The 23,619-nt window shown below is 39.2% G+C and overlaps 1 protein-coding gene across 1 annotated transcript in view; it reads left to right on the forward strand.

Annotated features, from left to right (window-relative positions):
- The window catches only part of cdc73 (cell division cycle 73, Paf1/RNA polymerase II complex component, homolog (S. cerevisiae)), a 333,544-nt gene that overhangs the window by 21,548 nt on the left and 288,377 nt on the right, over window positions 1-23,619 (forward strand). Inside the window, exons 2-7 of the mRNA XM_078218135.1 lie at window positions 6,624-6,729; window positions 11,594-11,663; window positions 14,200-14,262; window positions 14,371-14,423; window positions 16,592-16,680; window positions 19,433-19,649. Of these exons, the coding sequence (XP_078074261.1) occupies window positions 6,624-6,729; window positions 11,594-11,663; window positions 14,200-14,262; window positions 14,371-14,423; window positions 16,592-16,680; window positions 19,433-19,649 (598 nt within the window). The remainder of the gene's footprint in view (window positions 1-6,623; window positions 6,730-11,593; window positions 11,664-14,199; window positions 14,263-14,370; window positions 14,424-16,591; window positions 16,681-19,432; window positions 19,650-23,619) is intronic.

Genomic DNA, 23,619 nt, shown 5'->3' on the forward strand with positions numbered 1-23,619 from the left:
ACAGAAAGGGAAATAAAAAAGGAAAAGAAGATTAGATCGATTTTCTTTTTGGGGGGGATGGGGTGGATATAGAAGGGAAGCAATCTCAATCTCAGCAATCTGCAGTAATAGTTATTTCCTGTCTGGCCAGGGAGGTTGTGACAATGCAAAAACATGAATATTGTCATTTAGAAGATATTTACATATTTAATTACCAACTCGATTAACTTTTTTGGTGAGTTTAATTAGCTATGAATGCAAATGTAGCTGTTTCTTGAAATTCACAGGAAGGTTTAAGCTGCCATTTTTGCAGCACAGCAGAGCAAGACATATTGTCCAACAGCTTATGATGATTCACAATTCGCGGTATTTTTTTGCCTCAAGTTGCTTAATGAATTTACAGGTTAACAATGGTGAAGTTCATTGTTATTTTGGCAGGATGATTATGCTACTGTTTCAACAAAAGAGGTCATACAGTGTAATAAATAGGGACGTTAAAAGTAGTGAAACATTTGGGGAAGGAGTTGACCACCTTGTAACTTGATTTAGTTTAATCAGAGAAAGGAAAGGAAAAGTCAAATGGGCCGATGTTTGACTGGAAAAAAACAAATTCTAGTGAGAAAATGACCTTTCCCAGATTAAATTGACGAAAAATAAATTAGCCAGAAAATATTGAAGATGGTTAAAAAACATTAAAAAATGATGAAAAATAAATTAGCCAGAAAATATTGAAGATGGTTAAAAAACATAAAAAATAAATATGTTACCGCAAGGACAAGTGAAGTGTGTTTAAAGCCAAGATCTACTAATGAACTGGCGATTTGAAATAAAGAAGCATTTACCACTAAAAGTACACAATGATATTGAAAATTTACTTGGGAGTGCAGAGCACTAGAAAGTTATCCATTAACTAACAACGGTGCCTGTCATCAGAGGTAGACTGTTCTGTAACTTAAGTTAGTCCAGGGTTCACCATATACTAATTGGAAACTGCAGTGCAAAAGTAAGACAAGTAACAATGCTTTATTATGGAAATTAGTATGTCACTCCACTTCCAGATTCCTTACATGTGTAATTTGCAGGTTTGCGCTCCAAATTTCTAACTTGGAGGCCTTACCTACTTGTAGCAGTTTTATATCATTTCAGTTTTTCACATCTGTTTCTTTTGGAGGGTGGAATTAAACTTTATTCGCAGAATAGAATCATGTAGTGTTTCTATGCTATACAATTGGTCCAAATCCCTGCTCTTTCCATGTGGCCCTACAGATTTTTCCTTTTTAGCTGTTCAATTCCCTTTAAGCTTATTTTTGAATTTTCCTCCATAGTTACCTTAAATTTATGCCCTCTGGTTATTTACTCTCCTGTCAGTGGAAATTGTTTTTTTCTATATCCTATCCCTTCATAATTTTGAACCCTTCTATTTAATCACCTCTTAACCTCTGCATCAGGAAGAATAATCCCAGTTTCTTCCTTCCGGAAGCCAAAGTCCTACATTGCTGTTGCCATTCTGGCAAATCTCTACACCCACTCCAAAGCTTTAATATCTTTACTAAAATGTGGCGCTCAGAATTGGACAGTGCTTCAATTCCTTGGGCACCACCAAATACTTGTCAGTCTGATAAATAACATTAACCACAGGTATTTGCTTTCTGTATTTTGAGTCAATTTCGTATGTGCGCTACCCGGAAGGTATCACACAGGCTGCTTGCAAATGATTTCCTTCAAGATATCATGAGATGTGAAGCTGTTTTTTTTAAAAAAGGGACTGTTCATTCAAGTGAACAGGCCACAGGTACAACAAAAATAATTTAGAGGGGACATAGCAAACTGCAGGACAGTGGAAGCAAACATTGTGGCACTATATTAAAATATTCTGATTTATTACATTAAAAGGTAATTATAATTACAAATTATTATAGATGTTATAAATTCCACTGAGCAGGTAGTCATAGTAGGAAATTGAAACATTTGGTTATGAAGCTGATCCATTATCTGTCATCAGCGCAGGATTAATGGCCATTGTTTGGCGAATGTATTGCACTGCATCATTAATAGATACATGAGTGCACAGAGTCTATATCTTAAAATTCTTATGCTGATTATAGAAGGTTTCATATACATGGTAAAGTGCCACTGGTTATTACCTTGGAATCATAGAATCCCTACAATGTAGAAGGAGGCCATTCGACTCATCGAGTGCACAATCCCACCCAAGCCCTATCCCCGTAACCCTACGTATTTACCCATCTAATCCCCTGATGTTGAGGGGCAATTTAGCATGGCCAATCCACCTAACCTACATATCTTTGGACTGTGGGAGGAAACCAGAGCACCCGGAAGAAACTCACGCTGACACAGGGAGAACATGCAAACTCCACACAGTCACTTGAGACCAGAATTGAACCCGGGTCCCTGGTGCTGCGAGGCAGCAGTGCTTAACCACTGTGTTGCCATGCTGTCCCGGTTAGTATAGTTTGTGTAAAGTGAATGCATGTGCACCTTAAAAATTCAGAAAACTGAATTTGATGTTTATATGTACATTGTTCAATGGCAAAGGATTAACACTTTAAGTAGCTAACCACACAGTGAACTGACAAGTTGATCAAGTGATTTAGCTGGACTTCTCCATTTATTCTGAAATGCTCTTCAGCCCTCCTGAAGCAGTAACTTTCCTGCATGCCATTATCAGTTCCAACCTGCACTTGAGTTATTTGATCTGTGGTAAAGGTAGTCTTTCAGCCACAAATGTGAACTGACTTTTTACGAGAGCTTTTAGTTACATTGCTTTGCTTTGAGTTAGTCAATAGCAAGGATAATTGTCTTTTAAAATTGATAATTCAAACTTTTACAATATATATTCTGGTTAAAATGTGAACATTTATGTGAACATGACTATGTTTGAAAGCTGGTTATTGTAGTTTTTAAATGTCAGATGGGATTGCTTGTCTGATCTTGCAATCCTCCCATTCAGGCATTTTGATTTTTTTTAACACCAAATTGACAAGACATTTTATTTTCTGGCAGTCTTCTGATATCTTTGACACAGGATTGTTAGTTGTTTTTGGCGACTCCTTTGACATATTGAGCAAGTAAAGCATAACCAACCTTCCCGTTCCTAATTATTTATCCAGTGCTCTGCAATGATTTGATTTTGATTTGATTTATTATTGTCACGTGTATTAACATACAGTGAAAAGTATTGTTTCTTGCGCGCTATACAGACAAAACATACCGTTCATAGAGAAGGAAACGAAAGAGTGCCGAATGTAGTGTTACAGTCATGGCTAGGGTGTAGAGAAAGATCAACTTAATGAAAGGTAAGTCCGTTCAAAAGTCTGACAGCAGCAGGGAAGAAGCTGTTATTGAGTTGATTGGTATGTGACCTCAGACTTTTGTATCTTTTTCCCGAAGGAAGAAGGTGGAAGAGAGAATGTCCAGGGTGCGCGGGGTCCTTAATTATGCTGGCTGCTTTGCCGAGGCAGTGGGAAGTGTAGACAGAGTCAATGGATGGGAGGCTGGTTTGCATGATGGATTGGGCTACGTTCAGGACCTTTTGTGGTTCTGATTTTAGCGCTCATAACTTTCCAAATTCTTTTTGTAGTCATCTCTCTGCCTAAATTCTAACTCGCATCATGTTCCATTCACTCATCACCACTTTGTTCACTGAGTCTTAGTGACTCCAGTCTAGCAATACCTCAAACTTAAAATTTTTCTCCATGTTCACATCCCTCCATGACCCCATTCCCCCACCATTGTCTTAACTTCCTCCAGGCTTACAATTGAGAACTGTGCTCCTCCAGCTCTGACCCCTTGTGCATCCTCTACTTCCTTCATTTCATTCTTGGTGGTTGTGCCTTCAACTGTCCAGGCTCTTGAGCACTGGTATTCCCTCCCTAAATTTCCTTGCCTCCCCTCCTTTATGCTGTGCTTATAATGTACCCCATTGACCAAGTGTTTGGTAATATCTCCTAAATCCTCCTCTGTGAGTCTGTTGATTGTTATAGCATGAATGAAGTCGTGGAGGCTGACGTCTTTAGTACTGTTACTCCATACAGGTTGCTGCCTTTAGAAGATGCAAATGCTTATGGAAGCTTAGTGTGTTGTCTTTGGTTATAAAACAGTTGTTTTTCAGTGGCAATTTGGATAGAGCCAATGCTGAGTTGAATTGAGAATGATACACTCCTTTAGCAATTTTTTTATAACCTCTAACGGCAGCAGTTGTTACTGTTATGGACATGAGGGGGGTTAATTTAAACAGCCTTGATTTCTCCTCTCGCCACCCATCTGCAACCAGATGTTATGAATTGTTTCCAACTTTATAAGTGGAGGTGAGCTTCCCAACCCCTGATTTTGGTGTGATTCCAATTTCCTATTAGTAACTCCACAGCAAACTCAAGATGGGAATGAACTCAAGAGGGTTAATTTATTTGTACACACTCAAAACACGGTGGTTGGGGGGGGGGGGGGGGGGCTGTTGCTACATTCCACTATGCACTTGTACAGTAAGAGAGCAATAGAGGAAGAAAGATTCCACAGAACAAAATAAATATTCTTTCACTTGGGTCCAGAATCAAAGACAAATATTTTATTCCTTTAAAGAGATTGGCGGGTCAAAAAACAATGCTGGATTATTCACTTTTCCAGTCGAGATGACTCCCATACAAGGGGAGGTGGCTAGATGGGTAGAAAACTGCCTTGGCCACAGGAGACAGAGGATAGCAGTCGAAGGGTCTTTTACCGGCTGGAGGTCTGTGACCAGTGGTGTTCCGCAGGGACCTCCCCGCTGCTCCTGAGACTCTGCTATTTGTGATATATATAAATGATTTGGAAGAAGATGTAACTGGTGTTATCAGCAAGTTTGTGGATGACACGAAGATGGCTGGACTTGCAGATAGCGATGAACATTGTCGGACAATACAGCAGGATATAGATAGGCTGGAAAATTGGGTGGAGAAATGGCAGATGGAATTTAATCCAGATAAATGCGAAGTGATGCATTTTGGAAGAACTAATGTAGGGGGGAGTTATACAATAAATGGCAGAGCCATCAGGAGTATAGAAACACAGAGGGACCTAGGTGTGCAAGTCCACAAATCCTTGAAGGTGGCAGCACCGGTGGAAAAGATGGTGAAGAAGGCATATGGTATGCTTGCCTTTATAGGACGGGGTATAGAGTATAAAAGCTGGAGTCTGATGTTGCAGCTGTATAGAACGCTGGTTAGGCCACATTTGGAGTACTGCGTCCAGTTCTGGTTGCCGCACTACCAGAAGGACGTGGAGGCTTTAGAGAGAGTGCAGAGAAGGTTGACCAGGATGTTGCCTGGTATGGAGGGTCTTGGCTATGAGGAGAGATTGGGTAAACTGGGCTTGTTCTCCCTGGAAAGACGGAGAATGAGGGGAGACCTAATAGAGGTGTACAAAATTATGAAGGGTATAGATAGGGTGAACAGTGGGAAGCTTTTTCCCAGGTCGGAGGTTACGATCACGAGGGGTCACGGGCTCAAGGGGCGAGGTATAACTCAGATGTCAGAGGGATGTTTTTTACACAGAGGGTGGTGGGGGCCTGGAATGCGCTGCCAAGTAGGGTGGTGGAGGCAGACATGCTGACATCGTTTAAGACTTACCTGGATAGTCACATGAGCAGTCTGGGAATGGAGGGATACAAACGAATGGTCTAGTTAGACCAATGAGTGGCACAGGCTTGAAGGGCCTGTTTCCTGTGCTGTACTGTTCTTTGTTCTTTTATAGGCATGCAGAGATGAATCACTCTTGTAGATGTTAGAGGTTCCGATAAAAATGTTGTAGATGGGGGGGAGGGGCAGATATTCAGACCTGGACTGAACCCCTTTTCTGTGCTGCTTGCAGATGGTAAGAATGGCAGACTGAGATTTCTTAGTACCACAAGACAATGTTACTGGTTTTACCAGCTAGGGGTCATGGCGCATGACTCTCCACTTTGACTTTGACAATGGGTGTGAATCCCTTCGTCTGGGTCCCTGAGATAGTTAATGTTCCAACCATTAAGCATTAAAGGGAGGACTAAGTACCTTAGTCCTAACAGATGAATTGGCTCCAGTTGGCCAGGCTTGACTGATGAAATGTGGACAGCCTTTAGAGTTCCCTTTGAATTTAGCCTCTGCAGCCAATGGAGGGTTATTAGGATTTCTTCAGAGATAATGAAATATAAATTTCTACAAAACTGCCATGTTAGCTGGTATTGTTTGAGGGTCACAGACAGAGACAGCTTCAGCCATTTTAAAATGTGTCTTCATTCAGGTTTTTGAAATTTTAGAAATTAGTCATGAGTCTTTATATTTTATAAAAAGTATGGAGTTAGGTCTTGGCTCCCTATTTGCATCTGCGTCATTAATGTTCGAAGTGTTCAACATTATAAATGATCAGGGTCCTTGCATGGGGGAGAATGGCAACAGCATCTTAGTAGATGATGATTACTTCGGCATTTACTCATACATAGTGACTGCTATTGTCTCTTGTATTGAAATCATATAGATTTGAATACAGTTCTTCTATACAAATTGTTAAATCACAAGTATGAATAAATCTGGAACCTTCTTGCCCTGTAATATGTTATAATTTTCACTTTGAAATGTACTTCTCCACTGATTTCTGTTTTTTTTATGTAGGACAGGGAAGGAAGGTCAGCCGAGGGAGTATTATACGTTGGATTCCATATTATTTCTGCTTAACAATGTGCATCTTTCCCATCCTGTATATGTGCGGCGTGCTGCAGTAAGTATCCTGCATTTGCTGTAAATTTAAAATAAGCTTTTGTATCAAAATGTTAAATTCAAAGTGTGTATTCACATGCAGCAGTTATAGTTGGGAATTCATTGATCAGAAATGAAAGAACAGATATCTATGTGTATAGTCATTATTGATGGCATACAGATGAATGAACATCACTTTGTTTGGAAATTTACATTTAAACTTGTGTCATGCTTACCACCTAACTAAGACTTAAAGCCTCTCCAAGTTCTAATACCCGTGTCCTAACTTTTATCAATTCCCATTCAGTCATCACCCCTGTGCTTACTGGCCTTCATTGGATCCATTAAGCAGTAGCTCAATTTTATTATTCTCATTGTTGTTTTCAGAATACTCCGTGGCCTTTCTTCTCATTTTTGTAACTTCATCTGGTTCTACCACACTCTGAAATGTCTGCACTCTTGCAACTCTGACCTCTTGCACATCTCCCAATTTTAATTGTTCCTCATTAGCTTGCTACGTCTTCAGTTGCCTAGGCCTTAAACTCTGGATACTGAGATGCTAGAAATCTGAAACACAAGCAGAAAATGCTGGAAATACTCAAGTCAGGCAGAATCTATGGGGCGAAGCAGAGTTATGAAAGGTCATCAACCTGAAGCATTTACTCTTTTCCCTCCACAACTTTTCATGACCTGAATATTTCCAACATTTTCTGTTTTAATTCCGAAACTCTGGAATCTCACAGTAGACTTTTCTGTCTCATTAGTTCTCTCTTCTCCTTTAGGATGGTCCTTTAAATCTATCTCTTTGATCAAGCTATTGTTCATTTGCCTTAATACCCTCCTCATTGCATTGATAGTTTTTGTTTGATAATGCTCCCCTACGAAGTGTCTTAGGCATTTTACTATATAAATGCAAGCAGCTTGCAGCAACGAGTATGTCCTTCATTTTTTCCAGTGTTTGGAAATTCTGAACCAGTGTTTTCCACAAGAAAAGCAGAGCATGTCTAGGCCTAAACTGTGCAAGTAACTACAAGGAATAATTTCTGGTGTTTGATGTGAAAATAGATGTACTTTACTGGGTGCATGAAGTATGAATGCAAAGGGATAAAAAGCACTGAGCTGTGATATGATAGGGAAGCAAAAGGGAATGAGAGAAAGACAAAGCAAATGGGAAGTCTGTTAAACATTAAAACTGCTATCACATCGAACTTGGCTGTAGGCTTACATTGTAATTGCTTTATTCAATCGAAGGAATTCTATTAGTAATTTGCATGCAACCCTCTTCTTCCTATTCAGCTACCAACTGGTTTAATTTTTCCTGTGGAAGTTTAAGTAGCTCATCAGAACTTTTTGACATGTTGTTTCTCCTTTGACGGAGAAGGGTGAAGAATAAAAAATGAGTTAGGAAAGGAACTAAAGGAAATATGGATGGTAATAACTATAAACAAACAAATATTTGAAGTTATTTTTCTTTTTGGATACTTGGATCATTTATCCTCAAACATAAGGATAGAAATCTGTTTTAAAAGAGAGGAAAATGTTGGGAAGGGAATCAATTTGTAATGTTCTTCAAAGCTGAAGAATTAAGTCCAAATTTTCTTGAGCTGTGTAGTTGCTTTGATGAACTTGCCAGTTTTCTTCCTAACCACTTGAATGTTTTGATTCCTTCATTGGGTAAAGCAGCATGCACCCTGGCCACCTCCTTTTTGGTACTTTATCTCAATCAGTATTTCATGTGAGCTTTGATGATGATGAATATTGGCAGGTTGTTTGATTGAGGGAGTACTGTTATTGAGGAAGGCTCTGTTCACAGAACCTCACCTCTGGCTGGGATGGAAATCCTGCTCAATTTCCCCATCCCAACCGAGAGATGCTTTGAGTGATTCTGCTGCCTATGATGCTACACTGTTTCATCTAACAGCATGGATCAGAGCTTGATCGTTGATAGAAACGATAACGGAATGATTTTAAAATTAATTTAAGATGTGGGCATCGCCAGCATTTATTGCCCATCCCTAGTTGGTTTTGTGGAGGTAAGCTGCCTTATTGAACTGTTGCAATCCCTTATAATGTAAGAATACGCATGGTGCTGTTTGGTAGGGATTTCCAGGATTTTGACCCCAGGACAGTGGAGAGTAACTCAGAGTAACTGGTTCAGAGTTCAGAATTACTGGTACAAGAAGGAATTAATTAGTACAAGTCACATCAGTAATTGGTCAACATGATAACCCTCAATGTCAAAAGAGCTCATTTGTTTTTCGGTATTTTCCGACAATGTACTATAAATATGTATTATTTGGAGCTTTAAGAAAAATACATACTTTTGCTTTGAAGATCTCTGAAAAGAAAGAATAATGACCAAAGATAAGAGACAAATTTATGTAATTTCCCTTCCATCTTGTCTCCTCACCTGAAAGTCATACCAAATTGAACTAAAACGACATCCACGTCCACTTTTTTCAGTGCAGAGTGCTGAGTAATAATTGGGTACAGGCTTTCTGGCTCTTGTTTCTCTCCTTCACCCCATTCGTCAAGTCTGTCAATACTGAGGGCATTTGTAAATTTCCAACACAACCTTGGCTGAGATCAGTTAATAGGACTGATCAGGAGATTAGGTGGTGCTGGTTTGTATACCAAGTGCAGATGCCACCTGGTGCATTTACATATAGGATTGGGCTAGATTATTATTTTTTAAAATACTTTTCCAATTAAATCAAATCAAGTCCAAATCATAGTCTCAACAAGTTGAGACATTTCCGATCCAGGCTGACAAGACGGCATGCAATCCTCTACCCTGTCTTGGGCCTGATCTGCATGAGCCAAGCTGATTGGAGTAGGCGCAGAATTCCTCCTCCAAGGCTTGATCTCATTTGCATCTTAGCCAAAAGGCCGAGATACCACTTTTAAAAATTGCTTCATATGAAACATATGAAGCTTAAATGCAACCCAATGACCTCAACCAAGTGCAGCATCCGCATAACTACACTTGATCTTAGCCAAAAGGCCGAGAAGAGATTGGGCTAGATTATTTAGCCTGTCAAACTTGTTTTGCCATTCAGTTAAGTTCGTGGCTGCTTTGTGTCTCAAGTCCATCCACCTGCTTTGGCTCCACATCTTTTATATCCTTGTGTAGCAAAAATATATTGAGCTCAAATTTAAAATTATTAATTGTGATAGGATTGATTTTTGTTCCACTCTTATACCACCCTTTAGATAAGAAAAAAATCCTATCTCATCTCCTTGAATGCCCTGGCTCGTAAGGACCATCTGCCTGTGCTAAATTCTCTGCCGGCAAAAAGTTTTTTCTACCCTATCAATTCATTCCAAAATCTTGAAACCTTGAATCAAATCACACCGTACTCATTTCTCCCTTCTGGGGAATGCAAACTTAGTTTCTGTAATCTCCTCTTCTGTTTGGAGCCCTTACACATTTAGGCAAATCTGTGCAATAGTCCTTCTGATGTTTATGTGTCCTTTTAAGGTGTGGTGCCCAGAACTGTGTGTAGCAAAACTTCACTTTAAATTCTAGCCCTATAGTTATAAAGACTAATATTCCTTTAGCCTTGATTATTTTTTGTACCTGCAACTACATATTTTGTGATTTCTACATGAACCCCAAACCTCCACTTTCCTAGCTTTTCATCATTTAATTAATATTTGGATCTATCCTCCTGTGATCCAAAAATAACTATTGAAATTTGCTTGCCATGGTTTTGCCCATTTATTTAACCTATAAATATCTCTCTATGCTCCTGTTTGCACTATTTACTAAGTTTTTGTATATTTGGCAATTGAGGATATATGGCTCTCTTGTGTTATTTAAGACATTGATAAACATGGTGAATTGTTGAGGCCCAGCACAGACCTTTGTGGGGCCCCAATTACCACTTCCAATTCAAGTACATTCTCATTGCCCCATTTGTCTTACAGCACCTAACCAGATCAATAATTTGCCTTTAATTCTTGTGATCTTTAATGTTATCTAACAGTCTCTTGTGTGGAACTCTATCGAATGCTTTTGGAAGCCCATATAAATTACATCCAAGAACCAGTTCCCTGTTTCCCTCTTTTTAGTTACTTCCACAAAAAATTAAATTTGATTTGTTAGACCAACCTACTGCAAGTTCATGCTGGCTCTCTAATCAGATCGAATCTTTCAAAGTGCTCAATCACTCTGTCCTAACTTCCCCAGGACGGATGTTACACAACCGGTCTATGATTACTTCTCTCATCTTATTAACTAATAGAATTACATTTGAGTTTTCTAATCTAAAAGGACTGTTCCTGAATCATGGAAGTTTTGGAAGATTGTGGCTTAAAGCATCTACAATTTCCAAGTCTTGCTTTTAAAAACTTGTGTTGGAAACCATCAGGCCCTGGGGATTTGTCAGTCTTTGGTGCCATTATTTTTTTCTAATACTGTTTACTTGCTTACGTTAACCTCAATTAGTTCCAGTCCTTGGATTTATTATTAATTTCTTTGATATGTCAGGTATACTATCCATTGTTAGTTACATGTGCCACCCTAGTAATGTATTGTGATGTGCACACAGTCTCATGAGGTGGTTAGTGATAGTTTCAGATGCATAATTTTTTCCCAGTTACACAGTTATTAAGCTGAAGGGTAGGAATGAATGAGCCTGCAATCCTGTTGTCTATCTGGCAGACAGTGCATTCAAAGCCTTCATTTTGATATGTATTTTTATGTGGTATAGGAATGAAAAAAGGGAATAAACCAGTTTCATTTTGAAAGGTATCAGCAAAGTTGGTATTTGCTGTATTAATGCACACAGTTGAATCTTTTGTATAGTAAATGATTAAAGCAATGCATTTTACAGTGGCATTTTAAAAGAAAAATGTTATATTTCAATTTTATTTTTAAATAGACAGAGAATATTCCTGTTGTTCGAAGGCCAGACAGAAAGGACCTTCTTAGCTACTTAAATGGTGAAACATGTAAGTATGACATGCTATAAAAGTCAATGTTGCTGACTGAATATTGACAAATTCCAGTAAGAGCGAGTAATTCAGGCTTAAAAGCAAGTGAGACCTCATCTATTGATATTTGAGGTGAAAGAATCAATTTCTGAGAGCTACACTTCTCAATGGATCTTCTACAGAATTCAAAAATACTACATTCTTGTATTCGGAAGCTGTAGACCGTTTTTGTGTTGAACACTGGAGTGCCGAGGTTGCTGCTCAGTGAGACTGTAGGATGCTCTACCATCAGATCAGGAAAATGTAGTTGCTTTCCACTTTTGGTTTACTTTTGCTCCATTACTTGTTCTGTTGCTTGTGCCTGCCCTCTTGCTCTGCATGAAACCTATTGAGCAAGTACAGAGAAGAACCTTTGCAGACCCCTGCTGCTGCTTCAACGGAAACAATTCATTTTCTGGTAGATTGTTCAAGCGACTGTTATTGATGGGTGGCTCCGTATGGTATCATCAGCAGGTTATTCTGCTGCAGGGAAATCGCAACTACTTGAGACTCTTTCCCCATCTTGATGTTCACACACATTAATGTCTGCTGAGTCTTTCCTGTGTCAGCTGACTCAGTTGGCTGGGAGCTGCAAAAATTCAAAATTCATTCCTACTGCTTTACAGTTATATAACGCGTGGAAAGGATCACTTAGAACCTCGAATCTTGAGTGTATTCAAAGTAACGATGTCCTAAGATTATCCACATGTGACCAGGGACTGATTTACAGTAATCAACCTTGAACATGACGTTCAGTTTGGGTTATAGATCTATTGCAGCCTTGGTCCTAACCTGAACTGACAAGAAAGCAACTGATGTTTCTTGGTCTGATGGTCCAAACATGGACATAAGAGCTGAATTCCACAGGTGAGATGAGCGTGACAGCACTTCACACCAAGCAAGCATTTGGCTGATTGTGAGATTAAGGAGCCCTAGTAAAATCAAAGTTAGCAGGGAATACGGTGGAGGTCAATGGTGGGTGGAGGAGTATAGTAGGGGAAGCATCTCCACTGGTTGGAGTCATATCTGGCAAAAAGGAGGATGATTATGGTTAGTGGCAGCCAATCACCTAACCCTAGGACATTGCTACAGGAGTTCTTCAGGGTAGTGTTCTAGGCTCAGCCATCTTCAGCTGCTTCATCATTGATTTTCTATCCATCATAAGGTCAGAAGTGTGGATGTTCATTGGTGATTGCACATTTTTCCAATTCCATTCACGATTCCGCAGATGCTAAAGTAGCATGACTGTGGCAATGTTTTGGGCTTTGGTTAATAAGTGGCAAACAAGATTTATGCCACACTTCTGGGGGTTACCATTGACCAGAAATTTAACTTCTTCATTGCTACAAGAGCAAGTCAGAGACTGGAAATTCAGGCGCATCGTTCACCTGACTCTCCAATACCTGTCCACTATCTACATGGCACAGGTGTGATGGAATACACTACAGTTGCCTGGTTGAATGCAGTTCCAACAACACTAAAGAACCTCAACCTCATCCAGAACAAAGTAACCCGCTTGATTGGCAACCCATCTTAAACATTGACTCCCTCCACCACAGGTGCACAGTGGCCATGGTGTATACCATATGGAGAATATATGCAGCAACTTGTTAAGGCTCCTTTGACTGTACTTTCCAAACATGTGACTTTTACCCACTAGAAGAACAGAGACTACATGACGACGTGTTTCTCTAAGTCACACTCAACCTAACTTGGAAATGTTTTGCCATTCCTTCACTGCCATTGGATCAAAAACCTCCCTAACTGATTTAGCTGAAGTTCTAATTGATGTTGAAACCGCCTAAGCTTTCCAGAATGGCTGGAAGGACTAGATTTGGTCCCATGACTTATACTTTCAGTTAATGACATGTTCTTTCAGACAGCCTGCTTTGAAAGAAATGGAAATGACACAAGATCTACTATTTTATTCTATGTTCTGAGATGTGAAGGAATATACCCCGTTGAAATCAAAATGTATTATTTTCTTCTTGAAGATATGACAATGTCATGTTATACTTGCTTCCAAACCACTAATGTAGTGTTGGTTTTGATATCTTTCTGCATTATTTGGAGACATTATATGCTTCAGAATGCTTAAATGCTCTATGAACACATGGAAAGGAAGGCATTTGATCTTAAAACTAACATTTTCTCCTATCACTGTAGGTCCATAACTCCAATACAATAATGGTGACATGGAAAATGTGAACCACTACCTTGGTTTTCCTATTTTTGTTAAATTGCTTTTTGAATGTGTCATGTTTGCACTTCTTTGAAGTTTAAGATAATATAGTGTTGATCCAGTTTTGTATCTGGCATTTCATGTTGCTCAGTTTGTAATAGTGTTACAATCAGGTCATTAATGAAGTAAGTTTTTCAGATTACATTAATGCAGCATAAAATTTTAATTGTGTCCCTAGTTTTTACGGGATAGCTGTGAGTGTTTGCTATGAGAGAATTATTTGCTAACTTTTTTGGATGAATATTTTTGACGCCTGATCTTTTATTTTCCCAGCAACATCTGCAAGTATAGACAGAAGTGCCCCTCTAGAAATTGGTTTGCAACGCTCAACGCAAGGTATCTATGGTTTATTTTGTGGAGCTTTTGAAAAAATTTGCAATAATAATCCACAAAACAAAATTCATTCTTTTGCATGTTTTTCTTGTGTTTGTTGTAAACCACCAGTAAAAAGAGCAGCTGAAGAAATATCATCAGAACTAAAGAAACCCAGGATAGAGGTAATTAGTTTGGACAATCTGGACTGATATAAATGTATAATTCCGAATATGAACTCCATGGATTAAGAAATTAATGGTAGCACACCAATGATAGTAAGATCATAAGAAATAGGAGCAGGAGCAGACTATTTGGCCCCTTGAGCCAGCTCTGCCATTTAATGCAATCATGGCTAATCTTATCCTATTCTACTTTCCTGCCCTCTCCTCAGGTCCCTTGATTCCCTTAATTTATTTAAGTTACGAGAAACTCCTAACTGTCCATCTTATTAATGCTGCTTTCTCTCTTTTCCACTTTTCACCTATTGAATGGTGAAACCAATAATGGTGACCTTATCCTCCCAATTCTGTTCTATTCAGATTGACTTTCCCAATGCCTGCCCTGTCATGGTGACATCGCAAAAATTTATATCCATCAAGTCTGATGATTTAGAATGAGTTCTGTTGGTCGCTTAGTTTTTTGCCTTTATAAACTGAGATTGATAGTTAATACCAGATGGGTGACCAGTTGCCTCTTCATATGCAGGATATTTTTTGGGACTGGGTAGATTTGTATTTGTAAAGCTAGTAAGCATGTATTGAAATGAGAGAAAATGAGGTGGCAAGAGTAAATCTATCACTGAGAAACTGCAAGTAAATGGATGAGTCAGCAACACATGCTGAAAATTGCAATTCTGCCTTTTATTCTTTCAAAAGATTTGTTGGTATTTAATACAACTTGCCATCATTCACTTTCATTTATTCAGCATCTTTAATATAGCAAGCATCTTTAGGTGATTTAGGGTGAAGAACAATGTAATAAATAGGGGCAGCAGTGGGCCATGCAGTCTGCTTCATGGTTAAATAAGACTATAATGATCTAATCTTTGTCTCAATTCCACTTTGCCTGCCTGTTGTGCACTATCCCTGATTCTCTTATTGGCCAAAAATCAGCCTTGAATATATTCAGTGACACAGCCTCCACAGGTTTCACAAGTAGAGAATTCAGTAATATATGAAACTCAGATGAATTTGTCCCCATATTCATTTTAAATGAGATCCCTAATTCTGGAATTGTGTTCTGTAGTTTGAGATTCCCCCCGTCAGAATCTTAATTTTCAGTGAGATCACCTCATTCTTATTGGCTATCAGTATAGGTCCAACCTGCTCAATCTTTCCTCATAAGACAACTCTTTATCCTAGGAATCAGCATGCTCTGAATTGCAACTGCATTCCTCCTTCAATCAGGCGACCAAAATTTGCATAGTATATTAGGCATGGTCTCACCAGTGTCCTGTACAGTTATAGCAAGACTTCCCTACTTTTATACTTAATTCTCCTTGCATTGAAGGCCAACGTTCTATTTGCCTTCCTAATTGCTTGCTGCGACTATATGATTTTGTGATTCATGTACCAGAACATCTGTGCACTTCAGCATTCTGATTTTTGTTTTTCTATTATTCCTACCACAGAGGATAACTACATGTTTTTCCCACATTTTACTCACCATCAGCCAAATTTCTGCCCACTCACTTAACCTATCTATCCCTTTGCAGACTCTTTATGTTCTCTTCTCGACTGGCTTTCTACTTATCTTTGTATAATTAGTAAATTTGGCTACAATACACTCTGTCTCTCATTGCAAGTCTTTAATATAGATTGTAAATAGTTGAGACCTCAGCACTAATCCCTGTGGCACCCTACTAGTTACGGTTTGTCAACCTGAAAATGACCCAATTATCATAACTCTGTTTTCTGTTAGCCAATTCTCTGCACTGATGTATCCCACCCAACATCATAAGCTCCTAATTTGTTTAGTAGCTTTCTATGTGACACTTTAATGAATGCCTTTGGAAATTCAAATTAGTAACTAATTCCCTTTATCCACTCCATTTGTTACATACTCAAAGAGCTCAAATACATTTCGATTTCAATTTCATAAAACCATGTTGACTTTATTTCATGATTTTCTGAATGTCCTGCTACTGCTTCTCTAATAATGAATTCTTAATAAATTTCGTAATGGCAAATGTTGGGCTAGCTGGCTTATAATCTCCTGCTTTTAGTCTCCCTCCTTTTCTTGAATAGGGATGTTATATTTGGGGTTCTCCCATCCTTTTTCATAGATTTCATAACAGCATTTCCAACAAATTATGTTAAAAAAAATTAACAAGTTGGTTTATTGAAATTAGGATGAAGAACGTGTACGACTTGACAAAGAGCGTTTGGCAGCTCGACTGGAAGGCCACAAAGAGGGCATTGTGCAGACCGAGCAGATTAGGTAAAGTATGAATCTTGCAAACATTTCTGTACAATGAAGATTATGTAGCTAATGAGTGATTGCACTCTAAACTATGCCCATTTGATGACAGTAGTTTTCAGATCAAAGAAAACCCTGTCTTAATTTTATAAAAACTATGCCTTGATTTTGAAAATTTAGGCTTTCTGCTTCTCCATAACCCCACCGATGTAGGACAAAGTATCTAGCTTTTCTTCCCTCCATGAAACAGTTATCGAGAATTATTGTAACTGCTTCACTAATAATCATCAAGGAAGAGAACTTACCACCGAGTTACTCAATTTAACTTACACACAACAGCAGCACTACACTATGGTTGACTTTTAATGTTCTATAAAACATCTAGCAGGCCACTCCATTACACAAAAAATGGTACAAATATCACCTCTTAGCAACTAAAAATGGCAATAAGCATGGCCTTGCTAATGTCCCCCTCCCGGGACGGTCAAATAAAAAAGCTCCGTTTCAATTTGCAACCTGTAGACAGTTTAGCTGCATTCAGTTTAGGTTTCAAATTTGTGCTAAATTTAACCAAAGTCATTGTGATTTTAGAATAACTTGAATATTAATTTACTTTCTAGGATCATTGGTGTGCTTTCTATGCCACCTTGTGGCAGATTTGACTTAATGTTGCACAGATCCTGATCCTTCACTATTTTGCTATTTTCAGCTTTACTATTCGCCACCTTCACCACAGTATTCTCCTGTCCTTCATAGCGGACCTGCAGATAAGGGTCTACAAGCACCTGTCTAGCATATCTATGGACATTCTTTTGCACTTTTCTCCCACTCCTGCTTAACATTGGCTTCAAAAAAGGTTATCAATCTGTGCACCTTTGCAGCTTTCCAGTTTATTCTGTTTTGATTGATTTTCAGGATCTTGTTGATTCACAACTTCTGAGATCTTTGGATTTGTAGAATCAAAGAAAATGAGGGTGGGAATTTTCTGGCTTTTAGTCCTCGACAACAAATAAAGGTTTTTGTCAGATTGCGCTGGGTACAAAGATAGTATGGGTAGTAGACACTCTGAGGAAATAAAGATATTAGGAGTTTGATTGTTGGACTAGATGGAAGAAAATAAAGTAGAAGGACTGTTAATATGGAGGTGGGATAGATTTTTGGACAGGATTCGCACATTTTGGTGTTTTCTTTCAAGTTAGCACCATGATTGCTACAGAGTTGAGTAGTTCTGTGAACAGAATAGTGCTTTATTTCAGAAATGTGTGAAATTAACAAATTTTAAGGTTAATGCTGTATATAGTCATTCTTCTTTATCAGCTGGTAATCCAAGGACTATTGCCTAAATACTCCATTTTGGGAACCCTTTGTCTCCATGACATTTTAAATGAAGGTCCATTCCTGGACTAATGGTGACCTACCTCCTTAGCTTTCCTGAACTTTCTCTCTCAGCCCATTTGTGGTATAGGCCATTACTGGCTATTGATTTTCCATTTCCCCTGTATTTGATCTAAACACTAGTATAGATGAAATTCTGATGCCTTTCAAAGTTTAACATGTCTTCTCAAAGTTACGGGCCTAAATCATAGACCAAATGTCTGGTATGGGTGAGAGGAATTGTGATTAAATTCTGCTTGCCAAGCAGCCCTTTTTAAAAAGTTTAGTAATTCTGATTGCTACAGAATGAAAAAGCAAGCCTATTAGATCGGGGGAAAGTAAATGTTTTTCTTAATATTTCTAATTGAGGGAACTTGATCTGAGCTAGATATCCTTTTTAAAAAACTTTCTAGGATCAGTTCAAACTGCAGAATTAGATACATGCCACATCTCTAAGATGTGAACTTGGAATACTGGAATCATACTTGCCTTTTGAGTCGAGGTTTAAGTTTAATCTCGCTACCAATCCTGGAGCATCACTGTAATACAGAGAAAATGCTGTATTCTATTGAAAAATGCTGAGCAGGAGCTTATCTGCCTATTTAGATGGACTGAATGTGAGAGATCTCGGGGCACAGTGCAAAGAACAGACAAATTGTCCTTGCATCTTGACCAACATTCACCTCTTAACCAGCGCTTATTAAAAACTAATCAATCATTTATTTCTCACTGGTGTTAATGAAATCTTCACACACACATTGGTTGTCTGATACAGAAGTGGCTGTACCTCAAAAATGTAATGCATTCCTGGCAGTGAAAGTTAATGATCAGGCCGGTTGATTTCCCAGGCTTAGGGTAGAGTCATTGATCAGGGTAGCCAAAGAGATTTAACCGAGGCGTCGGCTGATGCAATTTTTCAAAGCCATCTTGGCCTTTTGGCTAAGATGAAGTGTCAGACCAAGCCCAAGATGGGGTGCAGTGCCTCATCTTGTAGCTTGGATCTTGTTGTCTCTTGTGTGGAGACCATGATTTGGATTCAATTTGAATTTGGTTTTTTGGATGGAATACAAATTTAAATTAAAAAAAGTAATGCATTGACTGTGAAGTGCTTTGGTGAAACCTAAAGACATAAATAGCGCTGCACAAATTCAAATGCATTTGTTCTGTTACTTTTGGTGGGAAGGCGGGAATCCCAAAAATTCAGGTAATTAGTACTTTTTTCATCTGTCACATGTATTTTCAAATTGTTTATTATATTAAAGTGGTTCTGGTAGTAAAAGATTCATATCCTCAAATGAAATGTAACAATGCAACTTTCAAATAGTTTGCATTATTGATTTGCAGGAAAAATATTGTGTGCAAGGAATTATTTTTTAGCGTTAATTTTTTGGGGTTACAGGTCATTGTCAGAGGCGATGTCTGTGGAAAAGATTGCTGCTATTAAAGCTAAGATTATGGCAAAAAAACGATCCACGATCAAGACAGATCTGGATGATGACATCGCAGCGTTGAAGCAAAGAAGTTTTGTAGACTCTGAAGTAGACGTAACCAGAGATATTGTCAGCAGAGAGAGAGTATGGCGAACGAGAACGACCATTCTGCAAAGTACTGGCAAAGTGAGTTCATCTGAACGAAGCTTCCTAATTGCTTAGTATGTTCTCCTCCAATGCTTCTCCCCTATCGTCCAGCTGGGTGTAACTGCTCTCACCTACTTCTATTCTTACCTATCTAACTGTAGCCAGGTTATTACATGAAATGTCTTCCCTTCCTGCAGTGTTATCTCTGTTGTACACACAGGATCTATCCTTGGCCTTCTCCTACTTCTCGGCTTTGTGCTGCCCCTTGGTGACATCATTTGAAGACACAGCAAAGGTTTTCACATATACACTGACAACACCCAACACTGCCTCATCACCAGCTCACCTCCACTGTCGCTAAATTATCAGACTGTCTATTTATCATCCAGAACTGGATGAGCAGAAATTTCCTCCAAATACATATTGGGAAGACTGAAACTATTGTTTTAGGTCCACACTTCAAACTCTGTTCCCTGGCTACTATGCCCATCCCTCCGTCTGGCTTAGTCCCAGACTGTTGGCAATCTGCTTGTAGCCTTGGTGTCAGGTTTCTTCTGAGGATGAGCTTCCCACTTCATAATCATGCCATTCCTAAGGGGAGACGGTGGTTTAGTAGTGATGTCACCGGATTAGTAATCCAGAGGCCCAGGCTAATGCTCTGGGGGCATGTGTTCAAATCCCACCATTGTAGCTGTTGGAATTTAAATTCCATTAATAAAAATATGGAATTGAAAGTTTCATATGTTGACCACGAAACTATCATCAATTGTTGTAAAATACCATCTGGTTCATTAATGTCCTTTAGGGAGAAAAATCTGCTGTCGTTGCCTGGCCTAGTCGACACGTGACTCCAGATCCACAATGAAATAGTCGACTCTTTAACTACTCTTTGAAATCGCCTAGCAAGCCATTCAGTTCTAGGGCAATTAGCCATAGGCAACAATACTTACCCTGGCAGTAATGCTCACATTCCATTAAAAAAATTTTCAAAAGACTTCCAGCTCTGAGTTTGCTGCTGTCTCAGCCGCTGCTGTTACCTCCAGTCTCGACTATTCCAATGCACCTCTGGCCAGACTGCCATATTCTAGCCTCCATGAATTTGAGACCATCCAAATCTCTGCTGCCCATGTCCTACCTTGCAGCGTGTCCCATTCCCTATTGCCCCTTTGGTCTTTGACTTATATTGGCTTCCGGTCAAGCAAAGTCTTGATTTTAATATTCTCATCCTTATTTTCAAATTCCTCCTGAGCCTTACCCCTCCCTATCTCTAATTTACAGCTGCATAGCCATCTGAGATATCTATTGTCCTCTAATTTTGGCCTCTTGTAGATTCCCAGTTTTAATTGCTGAATCATTGGATGTGCGTCGCACCTCTGCCTCTCGCCTGCAATTTCCTCCTTTTAAGACATTCCTTAAAATCATCATCTTTGACCTTTTGGTCATCTAACCCAGTATCTCCTTATGTGACTCAGTGTCATAATTTGTTTTATAATGCTCCTACAAAGCATCTTGGGATGCTTCATTATATTAAAGGCACTATATGGATATAGGTTGGTGCTGTTTCATGGGTTTACAAATATTAGCACCATGGTTTGATTCCCCCCCAGTCTTTGCTGAGCTAGTTGAAGAAATTGCAATGCTACAATTGACTTCTTCATCCAGACTCGTATGGAAAAATGTTGCTTGGTAGTGAAGATATGTTTGAAACTGTAGCACAGACAGAGTTGGTACTTTTAGACTTGGTTGGAACAAACATGAATATAAAGCAATACGAAATTTGTGATGGGTATAAGTATCTCCAGGAGTGAGACTGTCTAATGTGGTTATGTAAGATGAACAGTCAGTTAAGTTTGATTTTTTTTCTCTCATTTTGCTTTTAAAATGATGTCCAACTTGTGTGTGTATATACACTGTTAACTGTTATTAAGGTGGAAGTTTTACTGTTCCATAATGTTGATTTTATGCACCCTGTATGTGAGAAGTAAAACAACAATTATGATATTTTGATAGATGGGAAGGTGAGGTGCAGTGGGGTAATGGTAGTGTCACTGGACCAGTAATCCAGAGGCCCAGGCCAAAGCTCGAGTTATGGGTTCCAATCCTACAATGACAGCTGGGGAATTTAAATTCAATTAATAAATCTGGATTAAAAGATAGTGTTAGCATTGACAATTGTCATAAAAACCCAGCTGGTCCCAATGTTGAGTGGTTAGATCCATTCAAAATTATCTCATTTAGCAAGGTGGTAATGCCACATAACACAATAGTGGGTATCCTCAAAATGAAAACAGGGCTTTGTATCTACTAAGGACTATGCCGTTGTCAAATCTGCTGACTTTACCTAGTCTGGCCATAGCATGTTTCCAGACCACAGCAATATGGTTGACTCTTAAAAGCCTTCTGAAATGGCCTAGCAAGCCATTCAGTTATAATGAACTGCTACAAAGTCGGAAAGAAATGAAACCAGATGGACCACCTGGCATCGACCTAGGCGTTGAAAACAACAAGATCACACCCAGCCCTGTCAACCCTGAAAAGTCTTCCTTACAAATACCTGGGGCTTGTGCCAAAATGGGGAGAGCTGTCTCATAGACTAGACAAGGAACAGCCTGACATAGTCATACACACGGAATCATATCTTACAATGTCCCAATCACCATCCTTGGGTATGTCCTTAATGACAGGACAGACTACTGGAGGTGGTGGCACTGTGATATAAAGTCAGGAGGGAGTTGCCCCAGGAGTTCTCAACATTGACTGGACCACGTGAAGTCTTATGGCACCAGGTCAAACCTGGGCAAGTAAACCTGCTAATCACCAATAATTGCCCTGCCAACCCCGTTAGCTAATGAATCAGTACTCCAGATTGAACATCATCGAGAAGAAGCACTGAGGATTGCAAGAGCACAGAATGTGCGCTAGTTGGTTGACTTCAGTTGCAATCTCAAGGAGTGACTCGGTAACGACTGACTGAACTAACTGAAGACTGGGCCTGTGACAGGTGGTGAGAGAATCAACAAGAGAGGATAACCTACTTGACCTTCTTGCCAGCCTACCTGTTGCAGATGTATTTGTACATGACAGTATTGATAGGAGTGACAACGGCATAGTCCTTATAGATACAAAGGCTTGTTTTCATTTTGAGGATACCCACCATTGTGTTATGTGGCATTACCACCTTGCTAAATGAGATAATTTTGAATGGATCTAACAACTCAACATTGGTTATCCATCCTATTGGTGATAGGGGCCAACAGCAGCATCAGTATTCAACTGTCATCAGTATTCAACCTGTTAATGCATGGCTTAGCATATCGTCCGCCGTTACCATTAAGCCAGGCTGAGCCTGGTTCAATGAAGAGTGCAGAGGGTATGCCAGGAATGGCACCAGGCATACCTAGAAATGAAGCGTCAACTTGGTGAAGCAACAAGGCGAGGCTACTTGAATGCAAAGCAGTGGGATAGCATGTGATAAATAAAACTAAGTGGTCCCAAAACCAACGGATGAGATCTAAGATTTGCAATCCTATCACAGCTAGTCGTGAATAGTGGTGGAGAATTAACAGCTAACTGCAGGAGGAGGCTCTACAAATATCTCCATCCTTGATGGGGGAGCTCGGAACATCAGTGCAAAAGATAAGGTTTGGAGCATTTGCAACCATCTTCAGCCAGAAGTGCCAAGTGGATGATCAGTTTCGATCTCCTGAGGTCCCTAGCTTCACAGATACTAGCTAGTCTTCAGTCAATTAAATTCACTTCACGTGTCATCATGAAATGGCTGAAGGCACTGGATACTGCAAAAGATATGGGCCCTGAAAACATTCTGGCAATAGTACGGAAGACTTGTACTCCAGAAGTAACTAATTATCCAAATTTCACACAGCAAGATTCCTTATGGTTTGTATGCACTGATGTTATAATGACCAACTTTTTTTGTGATTTTGTTGCTGAATAACTATTGAGGTATTGGCCAGGACACCAAGATAACTCCTTTGGTCCTCTGAATTAT

This window comes from Mustelus asterias, chromosome 8 (assembly GCF_964213995.1).
Source record: "Mustelus asterias chromosome 8, sMusAst1.hap1.1, whole genome shotgun sequence".
Lineage (NCBI taxonomy): Eukaryota > Metazoa > Chordata > Chondrichthyes > Carcharhiniformes > Triakidae > Mustelus > Mustelus asterias.